Here is a 24,256-nt window from a genome sequence, read left to right as displayed (position 1 = left end):
TTCACTCCGTCTGCAAACCATGAAACTCACAGACTGAAATAGCTGCCTCGTGCTGACCTATAACAACATGTTTCTGAAGGTAGGGCTGATGTTCCCTTTGAAAAGAGCAGCAAAGAATGTTGTATAGTCGAAAACATGAACAGTTGTAAGAGGTATAGAAAATCTGAAAGAAAAAGCCTAACAGGCACACTAACAGCTGATCCTGGCTTTAAATCAAGCCAAACACCATATTATAACACTTAATATACATATAAAAGAAGGAATTAAGTATATTTTCTGCTACTTTCTCAGGTGGGGGGGCTGTAAACATAACGTTTCCAACATGTGTATTAGCTCATTTCCAATAGAGGGCAGCAGAGAGCCTCAGTGTTGCGCAAAATGTCACGTGACCCTTTGGGCCTACAGCACAGGACATGAGTGTGTTGACAAAAATGTTACATGCTCTGCCTCCATATCCCTCCCGTCATCATTCTCTCCATCTCATTTAGATAACCAGTCTTTCTATTTTTGGTTTCCTGAACCTCCTGCAGCCTGCATCAGCTCACTGGTCTGTCTCACCAGGGTTACAGAACATCGGGATATTTCAGTCATGGCCAAGAGTCCTGGTTCCCCGAGTCGTGGCAACCTGAGCCCCGAGGGGATCGTGAGAGAGATCCAGATCAACTTGCTGGAGTGTAAAGTCTGCTTCGAGAAGTTCAGCACTCAGCAGAAGGAGCACAAACCACAGAACCTTTCCTGTGGCCATGTGCTCTGTCTGGAATGCATCAGGGCGCTGTCCCACCCTCTCCTGAGGAAGCTGGAGTGCCCGTTCTGTCGACAGCTGTGCAGTGTTGACAGCACCTCCCACTGCCAGGCTCTTAGTGACCTGCAGGAGCTGCTGTTGTCCCAGACTCTCCCGTCTTCTACTCCTCCTCGCAGGGCAAACGCAGGCCTTGGCTCTGCCACAAGTCTGACATCCACACCTCTGCACCTCTGCACAGCCTTTGGAGGGTGGGGGACTCTTATCAATCCCACTGGCATAGCCGTTTTGGGCTCGTCAGGGACGATAGTGGTGGTGCATGATGGAGAGAAGAGGGTGGCAGTGTTCAGTCCACAGGGCAGGAAGCTGCACAGTTTTGGGAGAAGAGGACAAGGCAGTGGGGAGATCTGTTACCCAGTGGATGTGGCGGTGACTCCCTGTGGTCATGTGGTGGTTACTGATGCAGGGGATAAAGCTGTGAAGGTTTTCACCTCCAGGGGTAACCATGTTTTGACGGTCAAAGATTCCTTCCAGATGCCCTGGGGTGTGGACACAAACAGCTTTGGACACATCCTGGTCTCAGACATCCAGGTCGGCACACTGTCCCAGGTAAAAGTGGACTATACTCACGGTCTCGCTCTAGAGCATCAGGCAGCCATTACAGACCTGCAGCATCCAAAAGCGGTGGCCTGCTGTCGGGTGACTGGAAACACTGCAGTGATGGAGCATTTACCTGATGACACATGTTCACCAGGGAGGAACCAACACACGAGGCTGAGAGTGTTTACGGGAGACTTCCACCTCCTTTATCAGAGTGACAGTTTCAGCCTGACCCTGCTGAACTCAGTGAGGCTCAATATGACAGGCGTGGCCTTTGACAGAGATGGAGATGTGATTGTGATTGACTCCAATCAGGGAATGATTTGGAGTTTGGGGATGCTCCAGAATGGCCCAGCCCTGACCCCACTTGTGGGAGACCACCTCATCCACCCAGTTGGACTCGTGTCACTGAACAACACCCTCGTCGTTCTGGACAGTGGAGATCATACGGTGAAGATTTATTCCACTAAATCTGATGCTGGGCCCATGATATAGCTCACAAATGATGAACAGGCCGTATCCTATGTGAAATGTAGCTTTCATATCATGAAACGAAGAGGTGACCTGGCTATGCTATTTCAGTAAATATTAAGTAACGTTTTACATTGAAAATGATGAAAGTGAACTTAGTCAAATGAGTGCTATTAACTGTATGCTTTGTTTTGCATATAAAATCACTGTATAAGCAAACTTTTTGACAATTAAGCAATGATTAAAGGATTCAAAATATATTTGTGTAATGTTTGCTGTTTTCTTGTGAAATGCTGAATAATTTCACCTTTTTTCTATGTTAAAAAAATTATGAGGGGTCGAACAAATGGAAATTTCTTAATTTTAATGGGGTCACAATTCAAAAGAGAGGAAACTACTGTTAGCCTCAGCTACACAATTACACATGCATTTTGTAATACCCTCAAAGATATTGAATTAGTTTTTACGTTTATTAGGGGGTCTACATTTTATGAGCTGTAGTGAGGTGTGTGTGTGGTATCTACTGTATGATAAAATAATGAAAGTAGTGTGTGTGTGTGTGTGTGTGTGTGTGTGTGTGTGTGTGTGTGTGTGTGTGTGTGTATGTGTCAAAGAGAGAGTGAAATATACATGTTTATTGTGACTGTTTAAAATTCCTTTTTTAATAATCCCTCTGCTCTTCATTCCTACCTCTAAATCGTCTTTAGATGATGCTTATCGTGGGTGCGCATAAATTAACTTCTCAGACAGCCTCACATTTCTCGTCCACTGGTTCCTCCCCGATAAGCTGCGCGGTGCGTAAATCCTTTCCCCCTCTTTGGCACAGCCGTCTCCAGTCTGCCAGAGGATAGCAGTCGTGCTCCCAGTGGAAGATGGCGGTGGGGATGCTGTCTGGGGCTGGAGCAGAGAGCTGGATTTGCACAAAAAGCGAACCCGGATGGATATAAAGGGAAGAAAATGAACACATCCCCATCTCTTGTCCTCGAGCTCCGGACTCTTTTGGGCTCGTTTAACTAGTCTGCTGCCTTTTTTCTGGCAGAAATCCGGTGTTCTTGTCGGGGATTCACAGACTACATTGATAGCTCGGCGCATAGACAGGGTGGGAGTGAAAAGTGGACGAAAATGTCGGATTCAAAGGTAAAAGTTGCAGTGAGAGTTCGGCCCATGAACCGTAGGGGTAAGTGTTAAAACGACGATTTCTTTTTTTGCAACCTCGCATGTCTGTCTCCTCGGATTGATGCCACATTATCATAAAGTTTGGATTTCTTCGCCATTGCGGCTTTCAGCTCGCGTTATGAGCTTGAAGTCGGACTTGAGTCTAGTTTGAAGACAGTCAAAGTGGCGAGGGTTTTTACTTTCCACACCCCCGCATTCTGCTGTACTTCACCCCAACAAACTTCTCTCCACAGAACTCGAACTGAAAACAAAATGTGTCGTGGATATGGAGGACAACCAAACAGTGCTGCACCCACCACCCTCAAATGCAAAAGGAGACAACAGGTAAACAAAGCTGAAATGCTGCCAAATGTTTCCAATTGCGAATGACTATAGATAGAATACAGTATATAGCAAGCAGTATAGTGCGGGCAGCTTGTTTAATGCGTCTTTTGCATTGCTGTGCTTAGTTTGAGTGCTATAGAATTTAAAAAAAGCACTTTGTTTGCAAAAACCTTATCCCATCCTGGTTGTAAATACAGTAACAATAACATTCAAGGTTATCATATAATCCAATGTGTCCCTATAAAGCTCAAATGTCTGAATATACATCAGCACCTACATGATCCTGATGCACAGGGGTGAGGATTACATTTGTAAACTTTTATCTTGAATTAAAACCTTTTTTATATATATATATATATATATAAATATATATATATATATATATATATATATATATATATATATATATATATATATAAATGACAGTAAATAATTGCAGCAGACAAATGCTGCACTCCTGCTGCTGCTGAGGATGTGGTGTCTGTCACCCACCTGCTTGCAATATGATATTTTGTTATGTAATTCACATGCACTTTCCAATACTAATCACCTCAGCATAATAATATTACCCTCATTGTGTATATTTCTGATGTTGAGTCTCAAGACCAGAGGAGGTGGTTGAGCGTGTTTGACACATGAAGATGGCTGTTAGACTGAACAGATTAATGTCCAGCCTCAGGCGATCAGCGGAGTCAGAACTAATTTAACTTATGTAGCGTTCAAAGTGGTATTAGACCACACTGTGTCCTCTGGCAGGATGCTGCACTCTTTTATCAGGCGTTTATATGGGGAAATAGTTGAGAAAAGCTGTGACAAAAGGAAAAGCTAAGCATCCCCTAACGCTTCACACTTCGCCTCAAGAGAAGGTCAGCATGAAAAGCAGCAGTTTCTTGCTTGTCATCTGACATGCTTTCAGATTGTAATGAGGAGATCGCACAACATCTAGGCTAATGATGGCTGCCTGCTTTGGGAAGTCATTGAAACGTCGTGACCATTAACGGCCTGAGATGTGTATTTCAGCCTTTGTAGTTGAAGTTGTTTGCGACCATTTTTTCACTTGGTTTGATTGCTCTTCTTCTTGGTGTCACACATGATTAAACAGCTGACCTGAATACCCACAGGCACAAATGCATCTAATAGGACGAAGACTATTTTTTTTTTCCCTTTTGATTTATCTCTGAAATAGTGTGAACTCCTTCGGCTACAGTAAAAGTCCACAGCATGACTGCTGCAAATGAAGTCATAGAAGGCAAATACATGCTACATTCAAGGCTTTTCTCACGCCCTACATCCAGTCTGGTTAAAGTGTAACACGTTCTCTGCTGTTATGTACCCAACAGTCAGCATTAAATGGTAATGAGCTTGCTCCCGCAGCAGCTTGGGTCCACGCATTAACCTGTATTTAAGGCAATTATCAGAACAGAAATTGTCACACAATGGTGGCGTTACAGGCAATTAAACAAATCACGCTCAAAGCTAACATATGTTGGAACGGAATACATAAAGCTGTCGTGGGTGAGAGGTCAGAGGAGAGTACAGAGATTTAGAGTGACTACATCTGCAATTTAGAGTGGTGCAGGTCCTTAAACCTGGAAATGAGTCTGCATTTTTGCACTCGGTTTCCTCTTCTCAAAGTCAATGGGTTTTTGGTTAGATGAGTGAAATAAGGTCTTTGATTAACCCACATACAAGGAATTTGGCTTGGTGATTGGTGCATAACAATTAACATAATACAAGACATCATTTAAAATAGAAAATGTACAATAAAATATGGTAAACAAACAAATAAGAGTATGTTAAAACGAGTATGTTAATAAAGTGTCATGTGTATATTGATAGAGAAGAGTTGTGCAAGGTTGTGTAACTGTAATAAATTGTCCTGGGAATGTTAGTGTCAGAGTTAGTGGGGGTCCCGGGCTGTATTGATGAACCCAACTGCAGATGGAAAGAAATTGTTTTTGTGGCGTGAGGTCTTGGTCTTGGTCTTGATGGACCGCAGCCGTGAGGTAATGCGACCGTGGCGTAGTTTGTTTATAGCCAAATGTTCGCCTTTTACTTCTGGCCATTGCATTTACGTTTCAAAAATCCTAAACGTGTTGATTACATGTAAAGATTATCTTGTTGACCAAAACGTAACATCAACCACAGACGTTTGCCCCAGAGTTTATTTTCTGCAATTATCCAAATTCAACAGAAAAATCCCATTGGCTTATTGTAGTGGGAACCAGAGCGATGCTAATTTCTGGGCTGGCCTACAAAAATATATCTGCAGCACTCTATATCCTTTCTTTCATTTTATTTCTATGTTCTTCTATGTTTATGAGCAAAAATAAATATCTGTTTATTGTAATGATTATAATAACGTATATGTATCTTTCAGGACCTTTGCCTTACACAGAGGCTGTCCGTCAGAGAGACCATTAGAAACAGCAACCTCTTGGACTAATCTGATAACACATTATATAACTTTCACCAGGTCTAATGTGAGGATAAAGTGCAATGCTTGCCAGTGTTAGCATTTAATAACACAGTAGGAACATGATAGAAAACATCAGTACGGAGGCCTGTCTTTCAGGACCTTTGCCTCTCTTCGAGGCCATCCATACTATAATAACACTACTTTAGGTGCAACGTAATTAAAAAAGACGGCGGCTGACATTACCACGGTTTTGCATCTTCAGTTTCTAACGAATTTAAGATGAGACAACAACCACATTTCTCATTCAGGTTTCCAGATTTCGATCTTGTGTCAGTCTTAAATGTTTTCAACTGCTGTTGGATTCACTTTCACTCTTAACGTTTTTTTTATCGAAGGTCTTTTTTTTTTATTATGCCAAACCTATATTCAAAATTTGAGCAGTTATATCAATTGTAATTCTTATTGTAGTGCATTGTGTAACTGTAGAGTGACTTCAGTTCAGTTTGGTTTTATTATGTCACATTTCTTTTCTATAGTGTAGTCCAGCCATATAATTACTTGTTACTTGCTAGTGCTGTGTGTGTGTGTGTGTGTGTGTGTGTGTGTGTGTGTGTGTGTGTGTGTGTGTTTTGGGTCTCTGTGTTTAGACTGCCATGGTTTTCTTAAACCATATAATTTTCTTCTCGGCTTCTTGTGGAGCCGCAGAAGGGGATACCCTGATCACGAAGAGTTTGCCTTGTTTTGAAGACACCTGTTCCTGTGTGTCAGATTTAGTGGGTATTAGCATGCCAAATATGGCTGCAGGGCCAGAATCATGGGAACTTATTCTCTCTCATGGGAATGCTCAGGCACAGCCTCAAAGAGGAGACAGCAGTAATAGTTTTTACATAACAATGTTCAGATTACCCCAAATGTTTTGCACAATACCTAAAAATACTAAATATGTCTCTAGTCTGATGAGATACAAAAAGTCTCTCGTGGTTGAACTTGGAACCACTTTCATGATAAATAATCAGTTAGACATTGAAAACTTTCCAAATTCTGTGTGAATTTTAATCAGGTTATGCAGCGACCACACAGGTCAACGAAAACATGCAAGTCAACTAAAGAATTTGAAGAAATATAAGGGCTTTCCTTTGATGGTTAAGCCTCATTCTTTGCACCGCCGAGCATTATAGCAACACTCGTGACCCACAGCCCCCTCTCCTATTTCCCTGAAAAATGAACAATAATCTCAGTGGTGGGCAAATGAAACATGAATGGTGACTCCAGTGTGACAGGTTAAGTTTCCCAAGTTTAATCTTTCATCTACCTGTGAGTTGGCACGAATGGCATATTTGAAATAGGAATCTGGGAGAGTAGTTTTTGTTTTCACGCGCCAGTCTATTCTCCTTTGGGGTTTGGACACAATGAAGGTGGGGGTGGAGAGGCAGAGAAATACCTGAGGCTGCTGTCTGCAAAGGGATTGAGTGGTGGAGCATCATGACAAGAAAATACCCTTCGACTCACACAAAGGGGCCATATTACATCTATCATGCCCCAGCATGTCCGTCACCATGCATCAATTGAATACAGGGTCATCAAGTCTGGGAAAGTCGTGTTTATATGAACCCTCCTTTTTCTAAATATTTCATTCTAAAAATAATGAGCTGTGCTAAAAGCCAAAAGTTAACCTCAACTAACTTTTTAGGCAGGCAGACGGGACTTTGGTTTGTATCAGAAAAATTAACATGTGTTTAATCTGTGCAATAACAGAAGTGTAACAATTATAATTCACTGTTTTATGGTCAGTATGAGTCGTACAATTTCTTGGCTGGAAGAAGTTGCCAGACAACCAGCGGCGACTACTCCCAGGTAGGAAACAATTCAGCACATAACCTCTGTAAAATGGCAAATTGTACAGATTTAAGCAACCTTTTTAAACAGTGAGCTTGAGAGGTGCTGGTAGGACATTTTGTTGTGTTTGAACAGAACCAGGCAAGCTGTTTCTCAATGTTTCTAGCATTTGTGCTACACTAAGCTAACCAGCTGTTGGCTGTAGCTTCATATTTACCATACAGAGTGGTATCAATCTTCTCATGTAACTCTCTGCCAGAGAGAAAACAAGCATATTTGCCAAAATGTTGAGCTAGTCCTTTAATATTTTGCACTCATCCGCAGTCTTTCCCTGCTGATTGCCAGAGACCAACCCAATGAGTTCAACATGTGTTTTGTCTTTACAGATAGCCTTTAAATGCTGTCTGTTTGCTACCCCTTATGACACACAGATTTCACATCTGTTTAGTAAAGATATTAACATGACATTCCTCTGTGTTGTTGAAGTTTGGTCACATATGACCAAGTGTCATCATGCCATCTAAAGCAAGCCTTTATTGAATGACAAGGCTGCCTTGTCTAATGGCTGCCCACAGGATGTTCCCTTTGTATTATTTTGCTCCCTATGTGCCAATAATCAACCTTTCCATTCAGTAACATGTTGTTCTCAGAGTGAGTTTTAAAATCAGCCCACCGTTTCTCCGTAAGGCTTTATTCATGCGTGCAATAAGGAGAAAGTGTTGTGTGTCGCTGATAAAAGGATTGTATTCCTTCAAGGACTGTTCCCTGTTTGTTCAGAGGGTGGGACGTTGTTTACATCTTGATCCGGAATTGAGAAAAGATGGCGCCCTCCCTCTTTGTCAAGCCTGTATCATTAATCTCAGATGTGGCTGCTCATTCTGAGGGCAGCTTATGTGAACATTCACTGTTGGGCATTTCTTCCACAAAGATTCTGGTTTTCTGGCTTCCTTTGTGATTCTCTCATATCAGGTCTTTTGGAAGTTTTGAAGGCTGCTTGTTGTGTTTACATTAATGTAATGTCATCGTGGGATCGGTTTATTGTGGACTCACTTTGTTTCAGGAGAAGTGGAGCCAAGCAACATTAACAAAAGCTCTCTGCCTGTAAATACATACTCATTAGTTTTAATTATCAAAGCACATAATTATTGCCAACATCTATTTGGCACATTACTCTTTGCAATTACAGACGTTTTGTGATATGTTTCATGAGCATGCTTACTCTTGCTTTTGTTGTCTATTTTCATTAACAGGCACACGGCACATGCATTCAGATAAGTGACAGACCGGGTCAAAGGAGGTGTGTCCTGGTAGTAAATGTGTCGCTTTATTTCCCCTGGGGAGGAAGCCTTTCCATATTGACCAAATTGATGAACTTCACTTCTTTCTGGCTTGTTCTTTGCCTTTTTAAAACCAAACAGATTCAAGGATTTGGAGCAAATGTGGTCAGTATCTCTCTCTGTGTTTTAGAATACACACAGCCTGCTGCTGACCCGGCTTGTCACAGTGGTGTCAGAAATACCGGGGAGGATTAAATTAGACCCTGTCTGCATCATATGTTGTGTTGTTAACATTTGTTATGGAAACCTCGAGAGTCCCACACAGAAGTTCGTATGAGCATCATGTGCGCTGATGATGGCAGTGCTGTTCATTAAGGCTGTTTTTGAGATCCTGAGCTTGGCTTTCATTTTGGAACTTTGACTCATGAGGCTGGTAGGTTGTCTCTCCTCCATGTTTACCACTGTTGCTTAGCGACAACAGTCGCCAAGTTACAGAAACATTCTGGAGTTATGTTGATGACCTAATGAGTGATATCCCCCAGCCACCTCAAATATTTTCATAAGAAGCTAAGTTTAGCATTTAGAACAATGAACCATGGACATATTTGTTCCAAGTCCAGTGGTGGAAAGTAACAAAGTACGTTTACTCAAGAATTGTGCTGAAGTACAATTTTGATGTACTTGTACTTTATATGGGTATTTCCATTTTATTCTACTTCTTCATACTTCTACTCCACTACATGAAGAAGAAGAAGCTTCAGAAAGTGTTTGTGAGGCAGAAGTCAGAGTTAGATGTCTCAGTAGCTTGGATCAATCCAGCAGGTCTGTTTCTGTCATCAACAAGCTAACTCCCCTTTGTGCTGTTTTTTTAAATACATCTAAATGTCCTGGTACAAAACTCTGACTTCAACCACTTGTCATGTTTACTTTTGGATCACTCATGCTTACAAAAATAACAGCCTGCTCAATCCGTATTCCTTGGAATCATCTTGAGTTTTAATTGGTCAGACAAGAGACCCACCCTCTCTTACTGTAACTAACTGCTTGGCATTTTCCTGCTCTCAATGTCTGTGCAGCAGGGTGACCTCTGCTTTGAGTGGGTGGGGACCGGCGTGTTCAGTTCTAAACATACCGGAGGACCATCTGAAATGTTAGCCTGTCTCCTGTGAGAGCACAGTGCACTGTAACCCAACACTTTCTCTCACACACACACACACACACACACACACACACACAGAGAGAGACAGAGAGACAGAGAGAGAGAGAGCTCTGAACATTGTGTTTGGCTCTGGAGCTTCTTGAATTGTAATTGTCTGAAAAGCGTCTCGACAACCAAACGGGAAAGAGTCATATGTGCGGTTTAATCAAGGTTAAAAGAGTGGGGGAGCCATAGTTTCAGCAACAGCTCGAGAAGAGATATTTGAATCTATTGGGGGGGGGGTTTGTGGGTTTGCTTGCACAGGGCAGATGAATGTTGTGACTGTCATCTCAATGGGGGGTAAACCTCATCCATGTGACTTACATATCCCATTTGAGCAGCAGGATTATATCATCAAAGCCTGCTAAATCACACTGACGAATCTGACAATATGTCCTTCATGCATTGGAAAATGGGGAGCCACAATATGTGTGTTTCTCGATTTAGACTAATTTCTTTTTTAAACTCAATTTCTGAGCTGTCATACCCTGATTTCAGAAGATAACACCATTCGCATCATTTCTGGTAGCTAATGTGAACCAGTCTGCTCCAGATCTGTCAGTTTATCGGATAAAATTAAATGATAAATGAAAATGTGAAATGGCTATTCGTCTTATACCTCTGTGAGCGTGGCCATGCGATGTTATTTTTTTAAGGCTAGGTGGACGCTTCAGTTGGTGGATGATACCGTGAATGAATCTGTTTTTTTGCCTACTGGGCTAGAAGAGCACATTTTTTCGGTAGCATAATAACCCTGTGGCCTTAATCCTGCTCCATAACCAAGGGGGGAGATTCCACTGCTGCTCACCCACCCGTCATACCTCCCTTTTGGCCACCAGACCGGCTTGTACATGGGTCTGAGCTGCAACAAGGCACAGAAAGATGACATGTTTTCACCAATCATTTGTGAGCTGAGTGAATCTGACATCTTAAATGATTGCTCTGAGGCGGTATTTGTTATTAATAGTAATAAGAAATAAAGGTTTTATAAAGAAGCTCATAATGTGCTCCTCAAATCTGTCTGCCACGACACAGAATCAAAACGGAGGGGTGAATCGTAGTAGCGCGAGAGGCCAATGTCCACCCTCGGCCAAGTTGAAACCATTCATGGGTGCTTTGGCATCAGGTAGCTGGAGGCGTGGGAGCCTGAGCGTGCCCTTGATGACACTCACACATTAAGCCATGCAGAACCAGCCCCCAGTGGGACTTTTAGACTTCAGCCATGCCCTGCTAGGTCTGCAGTGTCTGCCTGTATCTGCCTCTGAGGGGGGAGAGAATCTGATGGCATCTGGCAGTTCTGTGTTATACAGTATATGTGTGTCACACACTTGGTCAACCACAACACCGCCTGTAATAAGCCCCCAAGCCATGACTTGACATGCATGCTGATTACTAAGCAAATGGCCCACAGACTTCATGCTTGAATCACTTGGAGCTGCACAGTACAGCATTTGTGACGGAGCTTCCATCGGTAGCATTTCCTAACTGGTGAATTAAGATGTGTAATTACAAATTAATTATCCTGTGTAATCATTGCATTACAACATATGTTCTTAATAAATGAATTGTTACAGACATTTGTCTGTGGTTCCAGCTTTTAGGAGGACTTTTTTTGACTCGTCTAGTAAGTTTTATAAGTTGGACAAAACAAGCACTTTGAATCAAGTTCTGATCTGGGAAATGATAGTTGCAGTTTTTTCTTTCTTTTATTTTGTGACATTTAATAGAAAACAGCTATTAACTGAAATGAATTGATATATTAATCGACAATGAAAATAGTTTGTTAGTTGCAGCACTAAAATATTTCAATCCAAATTAATATTGAGTATTGCCGCATTGACAGTATTGAATCATTTTATTTCACATAGTCATGGTAAGGTATTGATAGAAAGTCAAGTCAGAGAGAGAGGGGGGGGGTAGTAGTAAGGAAAGACACTATTAAATTGAAAACGAGAATGAAATTAAGTATATTTTTGGAATTAAATGCATTTCTTGAGAGACTTTGTGAGGAAATAGTAGCTCTATGAAATCCTTAATATAGACAGTTCAAAACAGTTCCCCTCATTGTCTTGTTCAGCATACCCGACACACCATAAACTGTACATACAGTATATGACACAATGAGCAAGAGCCAATGAACCACTGCAGCAGCTCGGTTTCAGCAGAGATAGTTTCTTGTGCTGAAGAGTCTAGACTGCACACATTCCATAACTGCATGTCTTTTGTCTCCACATTTGATGTGTGTGTGGTTGTTAGTCTCTCTCTTTCCGGTCTTGTGTCTGTAGTTCTTTTGTTTGACATAGGAATACATCTGTTCTCTGTCTTTGTCCATTTCTCATTGTACGCTTGTAGCTTTTGTCTATTTGTTGTCATAACTCTCCCACATGTTTTTTTTTCATCTTTCACATATCTGCTTTGTAGCACTGCCATATGAAGATTTTGTTTTACCTTTCAAGTTAGCATTGGGACAGTGGTCCTTGATCACACCTCCTTGTCTGCCAATAGGAATTCTTAGATGTGTTCTCCTTGCCGTCTGATGCTGATATATCTCATAGCTCCTCACAGACAGCCCCTCTCTGTTCTGCAGCGTGGAGGGCCCGACTAGAGGACGGGGCCCTGCTGCAGTCTTTGTCTGCTCTGATTGAGACCCAGTCGCAGTGGTTGTCAGTGACCCAGATTCAGATTCAGGGTATGAACCCAAACGAGGCCCTCTTCGGTTTGTACTCCTCTCACTCCTTTCTCTCTTTCTGTCCCTCATCATAATGAGCTTGAGCACAGTTAATGACCTTTTTAGTATAGTCCTCAAAGCAAATCTGTTAATAGTTCACATCCTTAATTTGTTCAATTTTGTACATGAACATAAAAGTGCTGAAGAATATTTTCTTGTGGGTGTTGTCGTGCAGCTCCCCCAGGCGTGCTATTGATGGTGACTCAGCTCAGTTTGTGTGAGACACTCTGGTGCAGTGTTTCAGTCTTGCCCTGTATTGGTTACTGTGTGAAGGTGATGTCCACCTCTGTCTCTGTGCCAGGAGACGCCTGCAGGAGGAAGGACAGGACTGTTGCAGATGTAGAAGCACTAGAGGGGTGTATATGTTGTACTGCATCATACTGCAACATGCATGTGACAAAAACAATAATTCCCTTTCCATGCATTATGATGGCTGTAGCATTTGTCTGGATCTGTTATATTATTGTTATAGATTTCCAGCGTTGGGGTATTCCCTCTCCAGTTAAGAGAATTATCCTACATAACTTAGTGCCATATATATTACCGTTTTGTCCTTGGTTCCGGCAGCTGCATTTGCTGAGTGCGACTTCCCCAACCTGGCCTCCCTGTTAAGTCCACAGGCATAAGAGCTATTTACTCAACAGAGTCAGTGGGACATTGAATCCTAAATCTCTTCCCTTCCTCATGGCCCACTGGCCCAATCATGAACCCACTCACAGCAGCACCTACCACCAGGAAACGGCACTGTGTGGAAGTGAATGAATGAGTGCCTAAATGAGGGAAGAAGTGAATGTGGAAGTCCCACCAGGAATTTGGTTTAAATGCACACATTTCAGTTCAGAAAAAGCTGTTTGCGTCGACACGAACAATGGGAAGTTTCCTACTGTGAGAAGTGCAGCTACATCTGAGCGTGAACATGGTCTGACTGTTAAATTGTATCGATCCTAACATGTTATTTCTTCTCTCTTGTCTTTCTTTCTGGTTCACCTGTGGGTTTCTTCTGTTTATGATGGATTGCCCCTCTCATTCAACAGGAAACAATCTAAGGTATGTAAGTTTCATCTCTTTCTGTTACAAAAAAAAAAAAAGAAATGGCCAGCATCAACAGAGCTGGCCGTGTCAGTAGAAACAGTCATCTGTCTTGACTTCTCACTGACTGTCCTGGTATCACAGACACTGAATTCATCGAGAAGCAGGATGCTGCACAACACTGTTTTGCTGAGTGGATGAGAAGCATCCTGCACAGGTCGATCTACTGGTGTGCCGTTGTTTCTAGGGAAGTGATTGAGAGTGATTTAGTAGTTTGGTAGGCCAGCAGGAGCCGGATAGATGTCCGTGTGAATGTGTCAGCACTCTAAGATCTCGTGAACACCCACAAAGGCTCTACAATGAGAGAGGGATGAGCGCGGACACTGGGGCAGTGTGTGTGCGCATTCAAAGCTGCATTGTTGGAGTGCACCCCCACCTCCCCCCTTGACAACACGCTGGTGACTGGCTCAGAGATGTTTCACACACCAGGGACGGGCTTTGTGGTCAGTGCGCTCGGCCGCTGACGGGACCGGGGGAGCGTTAGCGCGGGCAACAAGCGTGCGCGGTCTCTGGGGCCCGTGAACCTGAGTTACCCTGTAATACCCTTCAACTAGACGAGCACGTGGCTGTCTGCTAAGTTATAGTGGCACTCAAATTAGTCTCCCTGCGTTCTGAAGGGTAAACGGGGGTTGCATTCCAATCACGTTCGACCAGTTTTCTTCCCAGAAATGACAAAAAGGGCATTGTGTTTCTCAGCTCCATCATTATTTGTACTGCTGATTAATAGTAATTGTCCAATCATGAACAATTTGTTGCGCAGTCACACCCTTAGGCTGGCCAGAGACAGACCTGAGGAGATTGAAGCCCGAGTTATCAAACCAGCCCTAATTGGGAATGATGGTACTTTTGTTCCTTTGAATGGCACCCACTCACTTGTCTGAAGTCACAAGAGGAGGTCTTGCTTTCAAAGCATTCAGTGATCTCAGTGCTTCCCATGCTGACTGTGCACCCAGTGGTTCCCTGGCCAAGCGCCCCTATTATGATTACAGGGGAGTTCAATTATTTGGGTTATTTGTGAAGGGGAAAGTGCTTTGGCAGAGTAGCAATAGCGCACTGAAAGCCAGGAGTAGTAACGTGCAGCAGCGATGTGCTTGCACTGCAGGATGACAGTGCTGCAGCAATGGTACATAAAAGCCTATTACCTAGTTGAGTGGGGACTTTGAGAAGTTATATATCTCCTATCAACATGAGCCATGTTTTGAATAAGCAGAAACAAAATCTATCTGAGACATTTCTATACTAACTAATTGAAGCTGCTCAAAAGAGACGTTTAAGATGCGTGTGGGGGGGGGGTTGCAGCTTATACAGTAACAGGAGCTGGTCTGTCTGTGAGGAGGACGGGTTCTTAGTCAATGAGGCCACTGCTCTTTTCCCAGAGAGCATCCTCTCTGTGTGTCATCCACCCAGAGCTCCTACAGGTGCCTGGGGGGACACAAGGGGTCTCTGCTGCTGAAGCCTGTGTTGTGAGACCCAGCACTGAGGGCTGAGAGCCAGCCTGCACCACCGGGAACAGCTACAGCCCCGTTTCCTTGGAGACGAGGGTCACCGGGTGCTGGAATTTCTTCTGGGGAGCGCTGACCCTGATTTATGAATTCATTTAAATCCTATGACAGAACTTGGAGCAGCTAACAGTGGATTTGTGCAGACAGTCATGGTGCGGTCTTAACGCGCATTACCCTGAACAATACTCAGTTAGACTTCATCTTACTCACTCAGACAAGCTCAGTCTTCCTGATTTACTGCAGGGTGGCATGGTGCGGCCCAAAAAAAGCCTGTTTTTTGTACCACAGAAGATGTAAGACCACTACTAAGAAAGATCAGGTTGTACTGTACATGCCTAGACAAGTGTGAGGAGTTGTGCATTTACACTCTTTGTGTTGACTTTTCTGCAGGTGTTCGCCTTTGACCACTGTTTCTGGTCCATAGATGAGTCCAACGTTCCCAAATATGCTGGTGAGTCATATGAAACTGATCCTTCACTCATCACCAAAGAACTCAAATCACGTCCCATGTAAAGACTGCTGAGCTTTGTGCAGCAATAGTGCAGGGAAACTCCCAACTCGATGGAAAGCTGTTTTTGCATAATGCAAAGCATAGTACGGTAATTTGCATTTTGAGAGAATACATTAAAATACGTAATGCAGTTAGTTGTCTTTGTATTGTCTCAAAGCAATAAAACCATCATGGGGTTTGTAGAATACATACTAACATTTTTTAAATGTGTATTTGTATTATGTACAATAAATAAACATTTCCTTTCGTGCTTGCAGTATGTAATGATCTACAGTTCATTTCTCTAATGAGAGCTGCACAGAAGACATTACAGCTACAGTTTTTTTAACATCTATAGAAAGGAGGTTATTACTGCCAGTCTAAGGAAGATTTCCGTAGTTATTGTACTTATTTGTTTTTGTCATGTCACGCTCATTTTGTGATGGAAATGTAACACTTGCATCTGCTTTGTGCTGAACCGACAAGGCAATCTGTTCAGTGAAGGGCTGCCTCAAGGGCCCGGGCCAAGGCTTTATTTAGCTCTTTAAACAGCTGTCCCATTCAGCAGGAGCATGACAGGAGCAACACACGAGATATCTCCACACAGCTCGGCATTTTCCCCACAACTTTCATGAATTCTTATTCTTCCTTGTTTCTTATACATATCTCTGTTTTAATGTTATTGCACTAATTTAAGGATGCAAACCAGGCAACTAGTAGTACTTGTATAACTGAATGGTTTATCTGTTTACCAAAATCTCCATGGCGATTCTTTGTCTAAAAGGTCAAGAGGTGGTGTTCAAGTGCCTTGGAGAGGGAATACTTGACAATGCATTCCAGGGATATAATGCCTGCATATTTGCCTATGGACAAACAGGTAACTGAAAATCCAGATTCAATTTACATTGAGTCCATTTTGTCATGCAGTCTTTGAAGCATTTCTAAATAATGTGTTACCTCCATTATACTTGAGTCTCTAAGTATATGTACAGACTGAGTTGTCTCCAGATGTGTCCATAGAAAGTTTAAAGAACAGGAAAACTTGTGTTTCTAAATACACTGGTGAATCACTTAACTCATATCCTTTCTTCACCCTGGATCAAATTAGCTCCTTTATCCCACTTCCTGTTTTAGAATGAATCACTCGGTAAAGAGGCAAAGCTATGGAAAAGTTTGGAGCGAAGAGCACAAATATTTTAGTGGCCCTCCAATCACCTGGTGTATGAGGAAAAAAAAGTTGTATGCATGCTGCAAGCAGCACATTATTCGTGATGGGAACCAGAGAAGCACATGAAGCATTTGATCTTTGGATGGCAATGTTGGTCGGTTTGTCTGCCATTTTGATCCAGACTGAAATATCTCAACATCTACTGCATGGATTGCCACAAAATGTACATTCATCATGGTTCCCAGAGGATGAATCCTGATGAATTTGGTCATCATCTGACTTGTACTTTGGCGCCACCATAAGGTTGACATTTCTTGACAACTACTTGATGGATTGCAATTAAAACTTTAGTGATCCCTTCACTTTTCATCTAGCACTATCATCAGGTCAAAACTTTCTTTTATGACCAAATACCTGCAAAATACACAGATATTTCTATCAACCTCAGATGAACTTTGTGTTTAGAGCTAATTAGCAAATGTAATCAAAAATGGTGATCATGATATCCAATATCCTTGCTAAACAACCAGCATGTTAACATCGCCGTTGTGAGATTGTTAGCATGCTGAATTTAGCATTTAGCTACTGCTGTGCCTAAGTACAGCTTCACAGAACCGCTAGCATGGTTGTGAACTTTTTGTGTTGTTTTGACATGTGGAGCAGAGAGACTTATGATATAATCGGCACTGCATTGTATGAGCCTCTCGCCGTTGTGGATACAGTCATGTGTGACTTTGTGACGTCCATCCAGGTTCAGGCAAGTCCTTTTCCATGATGGGGAATGGGGAGCAGCCGGGTTTAATCCCTCGACTCTGCTGCTCGCTGTTTGAGAGGATCCACAGAGAGGAGAACGAGGGCCATTCTTTTAAGGTGGAGGTGTCCTATATGGAGATCTACAATGAGAAGGTCCGTGACCTGCTCGATCCCAAAGGGTGAGTCTGATGGGTGTGCTTTTTCTTCAGAATAAGCACATGTGACCTGTACAACCTCACGGAATGTAATGCTTTGGTAATGCTTTTTACCCGGGGTGACACAGAAAAAGCTGGTTACACAAACTGTGTTGAAATGTTCTCTTTGTGTTGATTCACTCCAACTCCAGGACAAGCTGTGACCTCTCCGTCAGCTCCCACTTTGTGTTAGTTTGCATCTCTGTTTATAGCTCTGTTGTGTCTAGTAGCCTGAATGGGGGACGGCGACAGAATGATGCGAGTAGGAAGCTCAACCCAGTCATTTCCTGCAGAACAGTGGCCAGCATCGTCCTCTGACATTGCTGCATTCTTCGCCTGCGTGGTCTGATGTGGGTTGGCAGACAGACTGCAAGGGAGAGCGAACTGTGAAAGAGTGGGTTTCAGGGACATCTGCTAGTGAAGCTGGGAGCAGGAGAGCGGTCAGAGCAGCCTGTGAGCCGAGCCCCAGAGAGGGACAACAGTGGAGTACTCTGTGTGCTGCAGATGTCTGAAGATGAAGCCAGAGCCATTTTGATGGCAACTTCCTCTCGCTTATACAACAAGCCTCACACTCTCTTGCTCTTCTATCTGCCTCTGTGATTTTTAGGTTTAAACGTTGGCTCTGGTATAGACACGAGATACAGAGTCAAGTGTAAAAAGGATCTCAGTCACACTATGAGTTGGCCATGGTCTTTCTAGTGGTTACATCGTCTTGTTTGCTGTGGGTGGTAGATTACCAGAATGGAAGCAGGGAACCTGATTTCTCCCAACCTCGGTCGTTCTGTTGCCATGAAGAGGGATTCAGTGATTCATACTGATCTCTAGGATTTCCTCAATACATGGCAGGCAGCCAGATGAGTTTCAGTTTACCCACCTGAAGGAACTTGTGTGTTCCTTCATTATGAACACTTCCTTCGTTATAATGAACACTGTAGATAATGCCTATTTCCTTGAATATACAGTAGAGTTACCAAATCGCAGCTGAAAATAGTCACCAAGAAATGCACTTTACTCCTGTTTAATGGCCTCTCAGCTGTTTGAGAATGTCTATTTTGCCTTTTTTTTTAAGAATTTGTGAATGTTTTTAAAAATGAAGGAGTCAGTGGGGACTTGGGGCTGAGAACCAAAGGAAGGCTGGGGAAGTGAGAGAGTATTTGGAGATGGAGTAACACATAATGTTTGTTGTCTTTAAGAAGAGTTGCTGACAATAAAGAAGGACCTGCCTTGCCCTTTAAGAAATTCAGAAACTTTTTATGTGAATGATTTTTTTCTTGTGTCAACTTGGCATCAAATTCCTGTTAACATTTTATTGCAGTTGTGGTGCATGCAAAGAGTTAATTATTTCAATATTGCAATAACATGCAGGCCATTCCATTTCCTCAAGTAGTGAATAATAAAAAAAATGCAACTTTTTAACATGTAAAATCCCACCAGAAATATTTATATAAAACTAATGAAGTCATTCTGAAATGCCATTTTTGCCAAATAGCAGTTTATTTCTCTAATTGTAAATAGTTATTATTCCTCCCTTTTTTTCTCCTCTCTCTTTCACTCATTTTGTTGCTTTCCCTTTCTTTTTTTTGAAGGGGCCGACAGTCCCTAAAAGTTCGGGAACACAAAGTCTTGGGTCCATACGTGGATGGTCTGTCTCAGCTGGCTGTGACCAACTTTGAGGTGTGTCTTTCCCTTTCCTGTCATCACACTTTGGCTGAGCTGAATTTGTGTCAACAACCACAGGCCTCATATGTCACTTACGCACAGACTTGAGTTATTGTATCCAGTCGAATATCCTTATATCATATCCCCAGTTGTCATGTCGCTAATTTACGTTCAGAATAACCATTTAGTTTCACATCCTCCCATGTGCAGAAACTGTATTGACACATATTCCTGATGTGGGATGTAGTCATGGGGTTTTGGGTAGTTTATATGCCAAACCTTGGCAGGGTCTTCCTTAATTAAGTTTAAACATCTCCACCCTGTTCCTCTGTGCTCTGCTCTGCCTGATATTCGTGCAGTGGTTTTCCCACAGGTGTGGCCCACTGTCTACTGTGACCCGGCTAAACCACATGGCACACAGCCATATGTGAATACCGTCTGACTTTACTATTATCATAATGGTCAATGTGCAAGTTTTACCTAAATCCAGTGAAATGTGTTCAAATTGTGTCTTTATGTCAAACGTTTTGTCTTTAATTCCCTCATTCTCCATCTTTTTAGGACATCGAGGTATTAATGTCGGAGGGCAACAAATCTCGCACAGTTGCAGCCACCAACATGAATGAGGAGAGCAGTCGATCACATGCCGTGTTCAGTATCATTGTCACACAAACGCTTTATGATCTACAGTCTGGGGTTAGTATTTCCACCAACATTCACTATTAGTTGTTTCTTGAATTTACTGCATTATATTACCTCATTTGTGTGTATCCTATTCGTCTTATCATGGGTCTGACTGACTATTTGTTTGTGTTGTGATGGTAAACAGAATTCAGGAGAGAAAGTGAGCAAGATGAGTCTGGTTGACCTGGCAGGAAGTGAGCGAGTGTCTAAGACTGGAGCTGCTGGAGAGAGACTCAAAGAGGGCAGCAATATTAACAAGTAGGTGTATTTTTTCATATGAAAAGCAAGCAAAATATGAATTCATCATTTGACTGGTTAAAGATGATTTTTTTGTTTTTGTTTGTGGTTGTAGGTCTCTCACTACATTAGGCTGTGTGATTTCTGCTCTGGCTGATCAGTCTGCAGGAAAGGGGAAGGCCAAGTTTGTGCCATACAGAGACTCAGTCCTCACCTGGCTACTGAAGGTTTGACCCACAAATTACACATATCTAAAACTGGTTGTTATAAAAGTTATGTGGTTGTTCTAGATGTGCTGATGATACCACACTACAAAATAAAAGATACTTTATTACAAGTAAATGTCCTGCATTCAAAACAATACAAAAAGTATTATCAGCAAAATGTACTTTAAGTATCAAAAGTAAAAGTATTCATTTATTTAATTGCAATTTAATCTGCAGAATTTAATCTCCAGAAAGGAATTTGTATAATTTAAAACAAGAAATAAGGCAGTTTGCTTAGAAAGATTCAATTTAGAAAATACAATCAAGTTCATTTGCAGATTTTGACACTTTAAAATAAAAATTCAAAGATTCAATTTAGGACAAAAAATACTTAGATTTAGTGCACTGAAAAATGTATCATATTTTAAAAACTGTTCATATGGTTTGAATGTAAAATCTTAACAAACAAAATAACTTGTAGTTTCAGATGTCAAATACATGTAGTGGAGTGAAATGTACAATATTTCCCTCTAAAGAGTAGCGTAGCAAACATATGATGTAGAAAAAAATGAAAATACTTGCATAAAGTAAAAGTACCTAAAAATGTAATAAATGCACTTACGAACGTTAATTTCCACCACTACTGCAAGGTGACCTACAATTACCACTTTGTTTGCATTTAGACTGAAAAGAAACATTTAGCAGCTATGCTTCCTTGCTAAATGTTTTCTTGTCTTCAGGACAACCTTGGCGGCAACAGCAAGACAGCCATGATAGCCACAGTGAGCCCGTCAGCTGATAACTACGAGGAGACTCTTTCTACGCTACGCTATGCAGATAGAGCCAAGAGAATCGTCAACCATGCCGTGGTGAACGAAGATCCCAACGCTCGGATCATCAGAGAGCTCAGGGACGAGGTGGAGAAGCTCAAAGTTCAACTCTCTCAGGCCGAGGTAAGAGGAGGGATTGGGTAGACCTGAAGAGACTCACAAATGATATGAATGAATTCATGCCAGACTTGTCATAAATCACACAAAATCCAGATTATGCTGATGTCCATGCTTCTTTCCCTTATTCCCATCAGTCATTGAAGGCTCCTGATCTGAAGGAGAAACTGCACGAGTCTGAGAAACTCATTCAGGAGATGACTGTCACCTGGGAGGAGAAACTAAGAAAGACAGAGGAGATTGCCACTGTATGGACAACCACCATAAACAGACTCCAAAACCTCAGTTCTAATTCCTATTTATACGTACAGTAACACTGTTATTATCCATATTTACAGGAACGCCAGAAGCAGCTAGAGAGCATGGGCATCTCTCTGGAAACATCAGGGATTAAAGTGGGTGAAGACAAGTGTTTCCTGGTTAATCTCAATGCTGATCCTGCCCTAAATGAGCTGCTGGTCTACTATCTGAAGGTAATACAGTTTTTACAATGTGATGATGCAATACTGGAAACTACTACTAGATAATACTACACAGTACTCGCTACCATCGTCACCCTGCTGCCTTTTAAGTTTTTCCATTAGCACTTATGTATTTATACTTATTTGTGGGATTACAAAGTCCCAGGTGACCGCACTGGAAAAATAACATGAACCGTTAAATGCATTTGTGAGGAATTTTCCAGTGTATTTTTACCAGTCTGTATTTAATTTAAGTGGTTATATTAACGCCTGAACCTGCATCTGTTCCCCTTTAGTTTCAACCTAAGGAGTTCTAAAAAAAAGATAGTCAACCCAAAGATGCAGACCCATTTTGAATGGCACCACTACTGCTTAGATTTGTAGACAATTGTTTAGGTGAAGGCCATGAATGGATGGAAGAACTTTGTGACATGTCACCATGTTCATGTTCACGCTGTAGGTTTTTGGTTTAAAGTGGCTGGAGAAGTTACAAATCTAAAACACCTCGTAACGGCTAAAGTTTGTACAGAGGCCAGAAAGTTCTCATTTTAGCGATTAGTCGCTGCCAAAAAGCTGGTTAGTCACTTACTTATGCACTCCCTGGTGTTACAGCATATAGTTAACACCACTGATCCATCACCGTGGTCATATTTACCATAGACTGAGGCCCTGAAAACACAGCAGATATGGCGCAGTGATCCAGATGACGCTGTGAGAGCAGAGATTAGTTCAGTAAGAGCACGTCTGGACTTTGCAAAGCACTGAAGTGGAACAACCAACCAGCTATTTGGACCTGTAAGAGCAGAAGCATGTGAGAAAGCAGCCTGTGCAGCGTACAAAACAACAGGCCTTTGTCTGGGTTCTGCAGGCCAGCCTGGCATATCGGTGTGGAATGACCATGGTACTGTGAAATGGGTTAGTGCGCTGCATGGTAGGACATCCTCTAGTAGCTGGGATGTTTGTTTAACAACGCCCACTCTGCAATGAAAGACACAAGTTTTTTCACTTGATTTTGCATTGGTTTTATTCTTGAATTTGAGGGGGGGGTTTTGCAAAAGATAAAACTTTTGAGCAAATTGGTTCAGCAAACAACATTTTGTAGGTTATGACCTGAGACTTGGAACAAGATGTTGGGCGTAATTATTTTCAGATCTGTCCGTATAGTTTTCTCAATCTGTCCTCCACCTGTGTGTAGGAGCACACACGTGTGGGCGCAGACACGTCTCAGGACATCCAGCTCTTTGGGATCGGTATCCAGCCAGAGCACTGCGTCCTGGAGCTCTGCCCAGATGGTGATGTCACCCTGATGCCCATAAGGAATGCCAGGTGAGCTGCTATACAGCTACCTCCACACTAACACACTCTCTTTCTCTGTGTGTGTCTCTCTGCTGTCTCTCTCCTTCATGGATGACTGGACCTCAGTGTTTCACATGACCTCACTGTTTAGGAATCTATGATCTGAGCTCCTCGCTTTGATATCAGAGCCATGTCTCCCTCCCACTACAAAAGGATTGTTCCTGCTTAATTAGTTTTCCCTGTTCAAAGATTAAGATTACAATGCCACGTGACATCTTCATTATCAGAATTTAATTTCTCTTCTTTTCTACAGGACCTGTGTGAACGGATCAATGATTGATTCTTTGGTGCACCTGTGGCATGGAGATCGTATCTTATGGGGGAACAATCACTTCTTCAGGTATAAAACGTGTCACAGCCACATTCAAATATATTTGAATATATATGACAGATATATATAGTCATGAAATGAAAACGTTACTGATTGGAAGTCCTGTTGCTCTGTAGGATTAACCTGCCAACACGAAAGCGGCGGGACCGTTTAAAGGAGCTGGAGAGAGCTTCCCCCAGAGAGAGCTTCGTCGAGGCAGATGTGGAGACCGCCAGCGAGGCGTCTTCTGAGCAGGACTACAGCTATGAGTTTGCTCAGATGGAGGTCATAATGAAGACTCTGGGGAACAATGGTATGATTAGGATAATCTGTTTTTTCAATCTGCATGATCTTTAAGGCTTTCAGGTCACAGCTGTATACAGTATTCATTCCACTTAGGTTTCTGGACCTTCAGCTTATTGCAATACTCCG

At 42.3% G+C, this 24,256-nt stretch overlaps 2 protein-coding genes across 8 annotated transcripts in view; both read left to right on the top strand.

The window, feature by feature from the left end:
* Positions 1 to 20: 20 nt before the first annotated feature.
* Positions 21 to 2,051, top strand: LOC137891336 (E3 ubiquitin-protein ligase NHLRC1-like). The gene is made up of 2 exons (XM_068735898.1): positions 21 to 79; positions 531 to 2,051. The coding sequence occupies exon 2, from the start codon at positions 590 to 592 to the stop codon at positions 1,832 to 1,834; it is 1,245 nt and encodes a 414-aa protein (XP_068591999.1). The 5' UTR covers positions 21 to 79; positions 531 to 589; the 3' UTR covers positions 1,835 to 2,051.
* A 586-nt stretch (positions 2,052 to 2,637) lies between these two features.
* The window catches only part of kif13a (kinesin family member 13A), a 36,774-nt gene continuing 15,155 nt past the window's right edge, over positions 2,638 to 24,256 (top strand). For all 7 annotated transcript variants that reach the window (XM_068735143.1, XM_068735138.1, XM_068735137.1 and 4 more), the window contains exons 1-16: positions 2,638 to 2,987; positions 3,220 to 3,310; positions 13,803 to 13,815; positions 15,750 to 15,810; positions 16,634 to 16,726; positions 17,769 to 17,949; positions 19,551 to 19,638; positions 20,185 to 20,319; positions 20,453 to 20,565; positions 20,660 to 20,771; positions 21,491 to 21,703; positions 21,835 to 21,945; positions 22,036 to 22,170; positions 23,354 to 23,484; positions 23,768 to 23,854; positions 23,962 to 24,137. In XM_068735143.1, the coding sequence (XP_068591244.1) occupies positions 2,933 to 2,987; positions 3,220 to 3,310; positions 13,803 to 13,815; positions 15,750 to 15,810; positions 16,634 to 16,726; positions 17,769 to 17,949; positions 19,551 to 19,638; positions 20,185 to 20,319; positions 20,453 to 20,565; positions 20,660 to 20,771; positions 21,491 to 21,703; positions 21,835 to 21,945; positions 22,036 to 22,170; positions 23,354 to 23,484; positions 23,768 to 23,854; positions 23,962 to 24,137 (1,795 nt within the window). In that variant the 5' untranslated portion in view covers positions 2,638 to 2,932. The remainder of the gene's footprint in view (positions 2,988 to 3,219; positions 3,311 to 13,802; positions 13,816 to 15,749; positions 15,811 to 16,633; positions 16,727 to 17,768; positions 17,950 to 19,550; positions 19,639 to 20,184; positions 20,320 to 20,452; positions 20,566 to 20,659; positions 20,772 to 21,490; positions 21,704 to 21,834; positions 21,946 to 22,035; positions 22,171 to 23,353; positions 23,485 to 23,767; positions 23,855 to 23,961; positions 24,138 to 24,256) is intronic.

The sequence above is a fragment of the Cebidichthys violaceus genome, unplaced genomic scaffold, assembly GCF_023349555.1.
Source record: "Cebidichthys violaceus isolate CVI_PGR_0920_01 unplaced genomic scaffold, fCebVio1.0.p SCAF_7, whole genome shotgun sequence".
NCBI lineage: Eukaryota > Metazoa > Chordata > Actinopteri > Perciformes > Stichaeidae > Cebidichthys > Cebidichthys violaceus.
The sequence above is the reverse complement of the archived record's forward strand: the minus strand, read 5'-3'. Positions and strand labels throughout refer to the sequence as shown.

What these genes read in the sequence shown, in the direction of transcription:
- LOC137891336 (XM_068735898.1), top strand. Translation starts at nt 590, where the DNA reads ATGGCCAAGAGTCCTGGTTCCCCGAGTCGTGGCAACCTGAGCCCCGAG.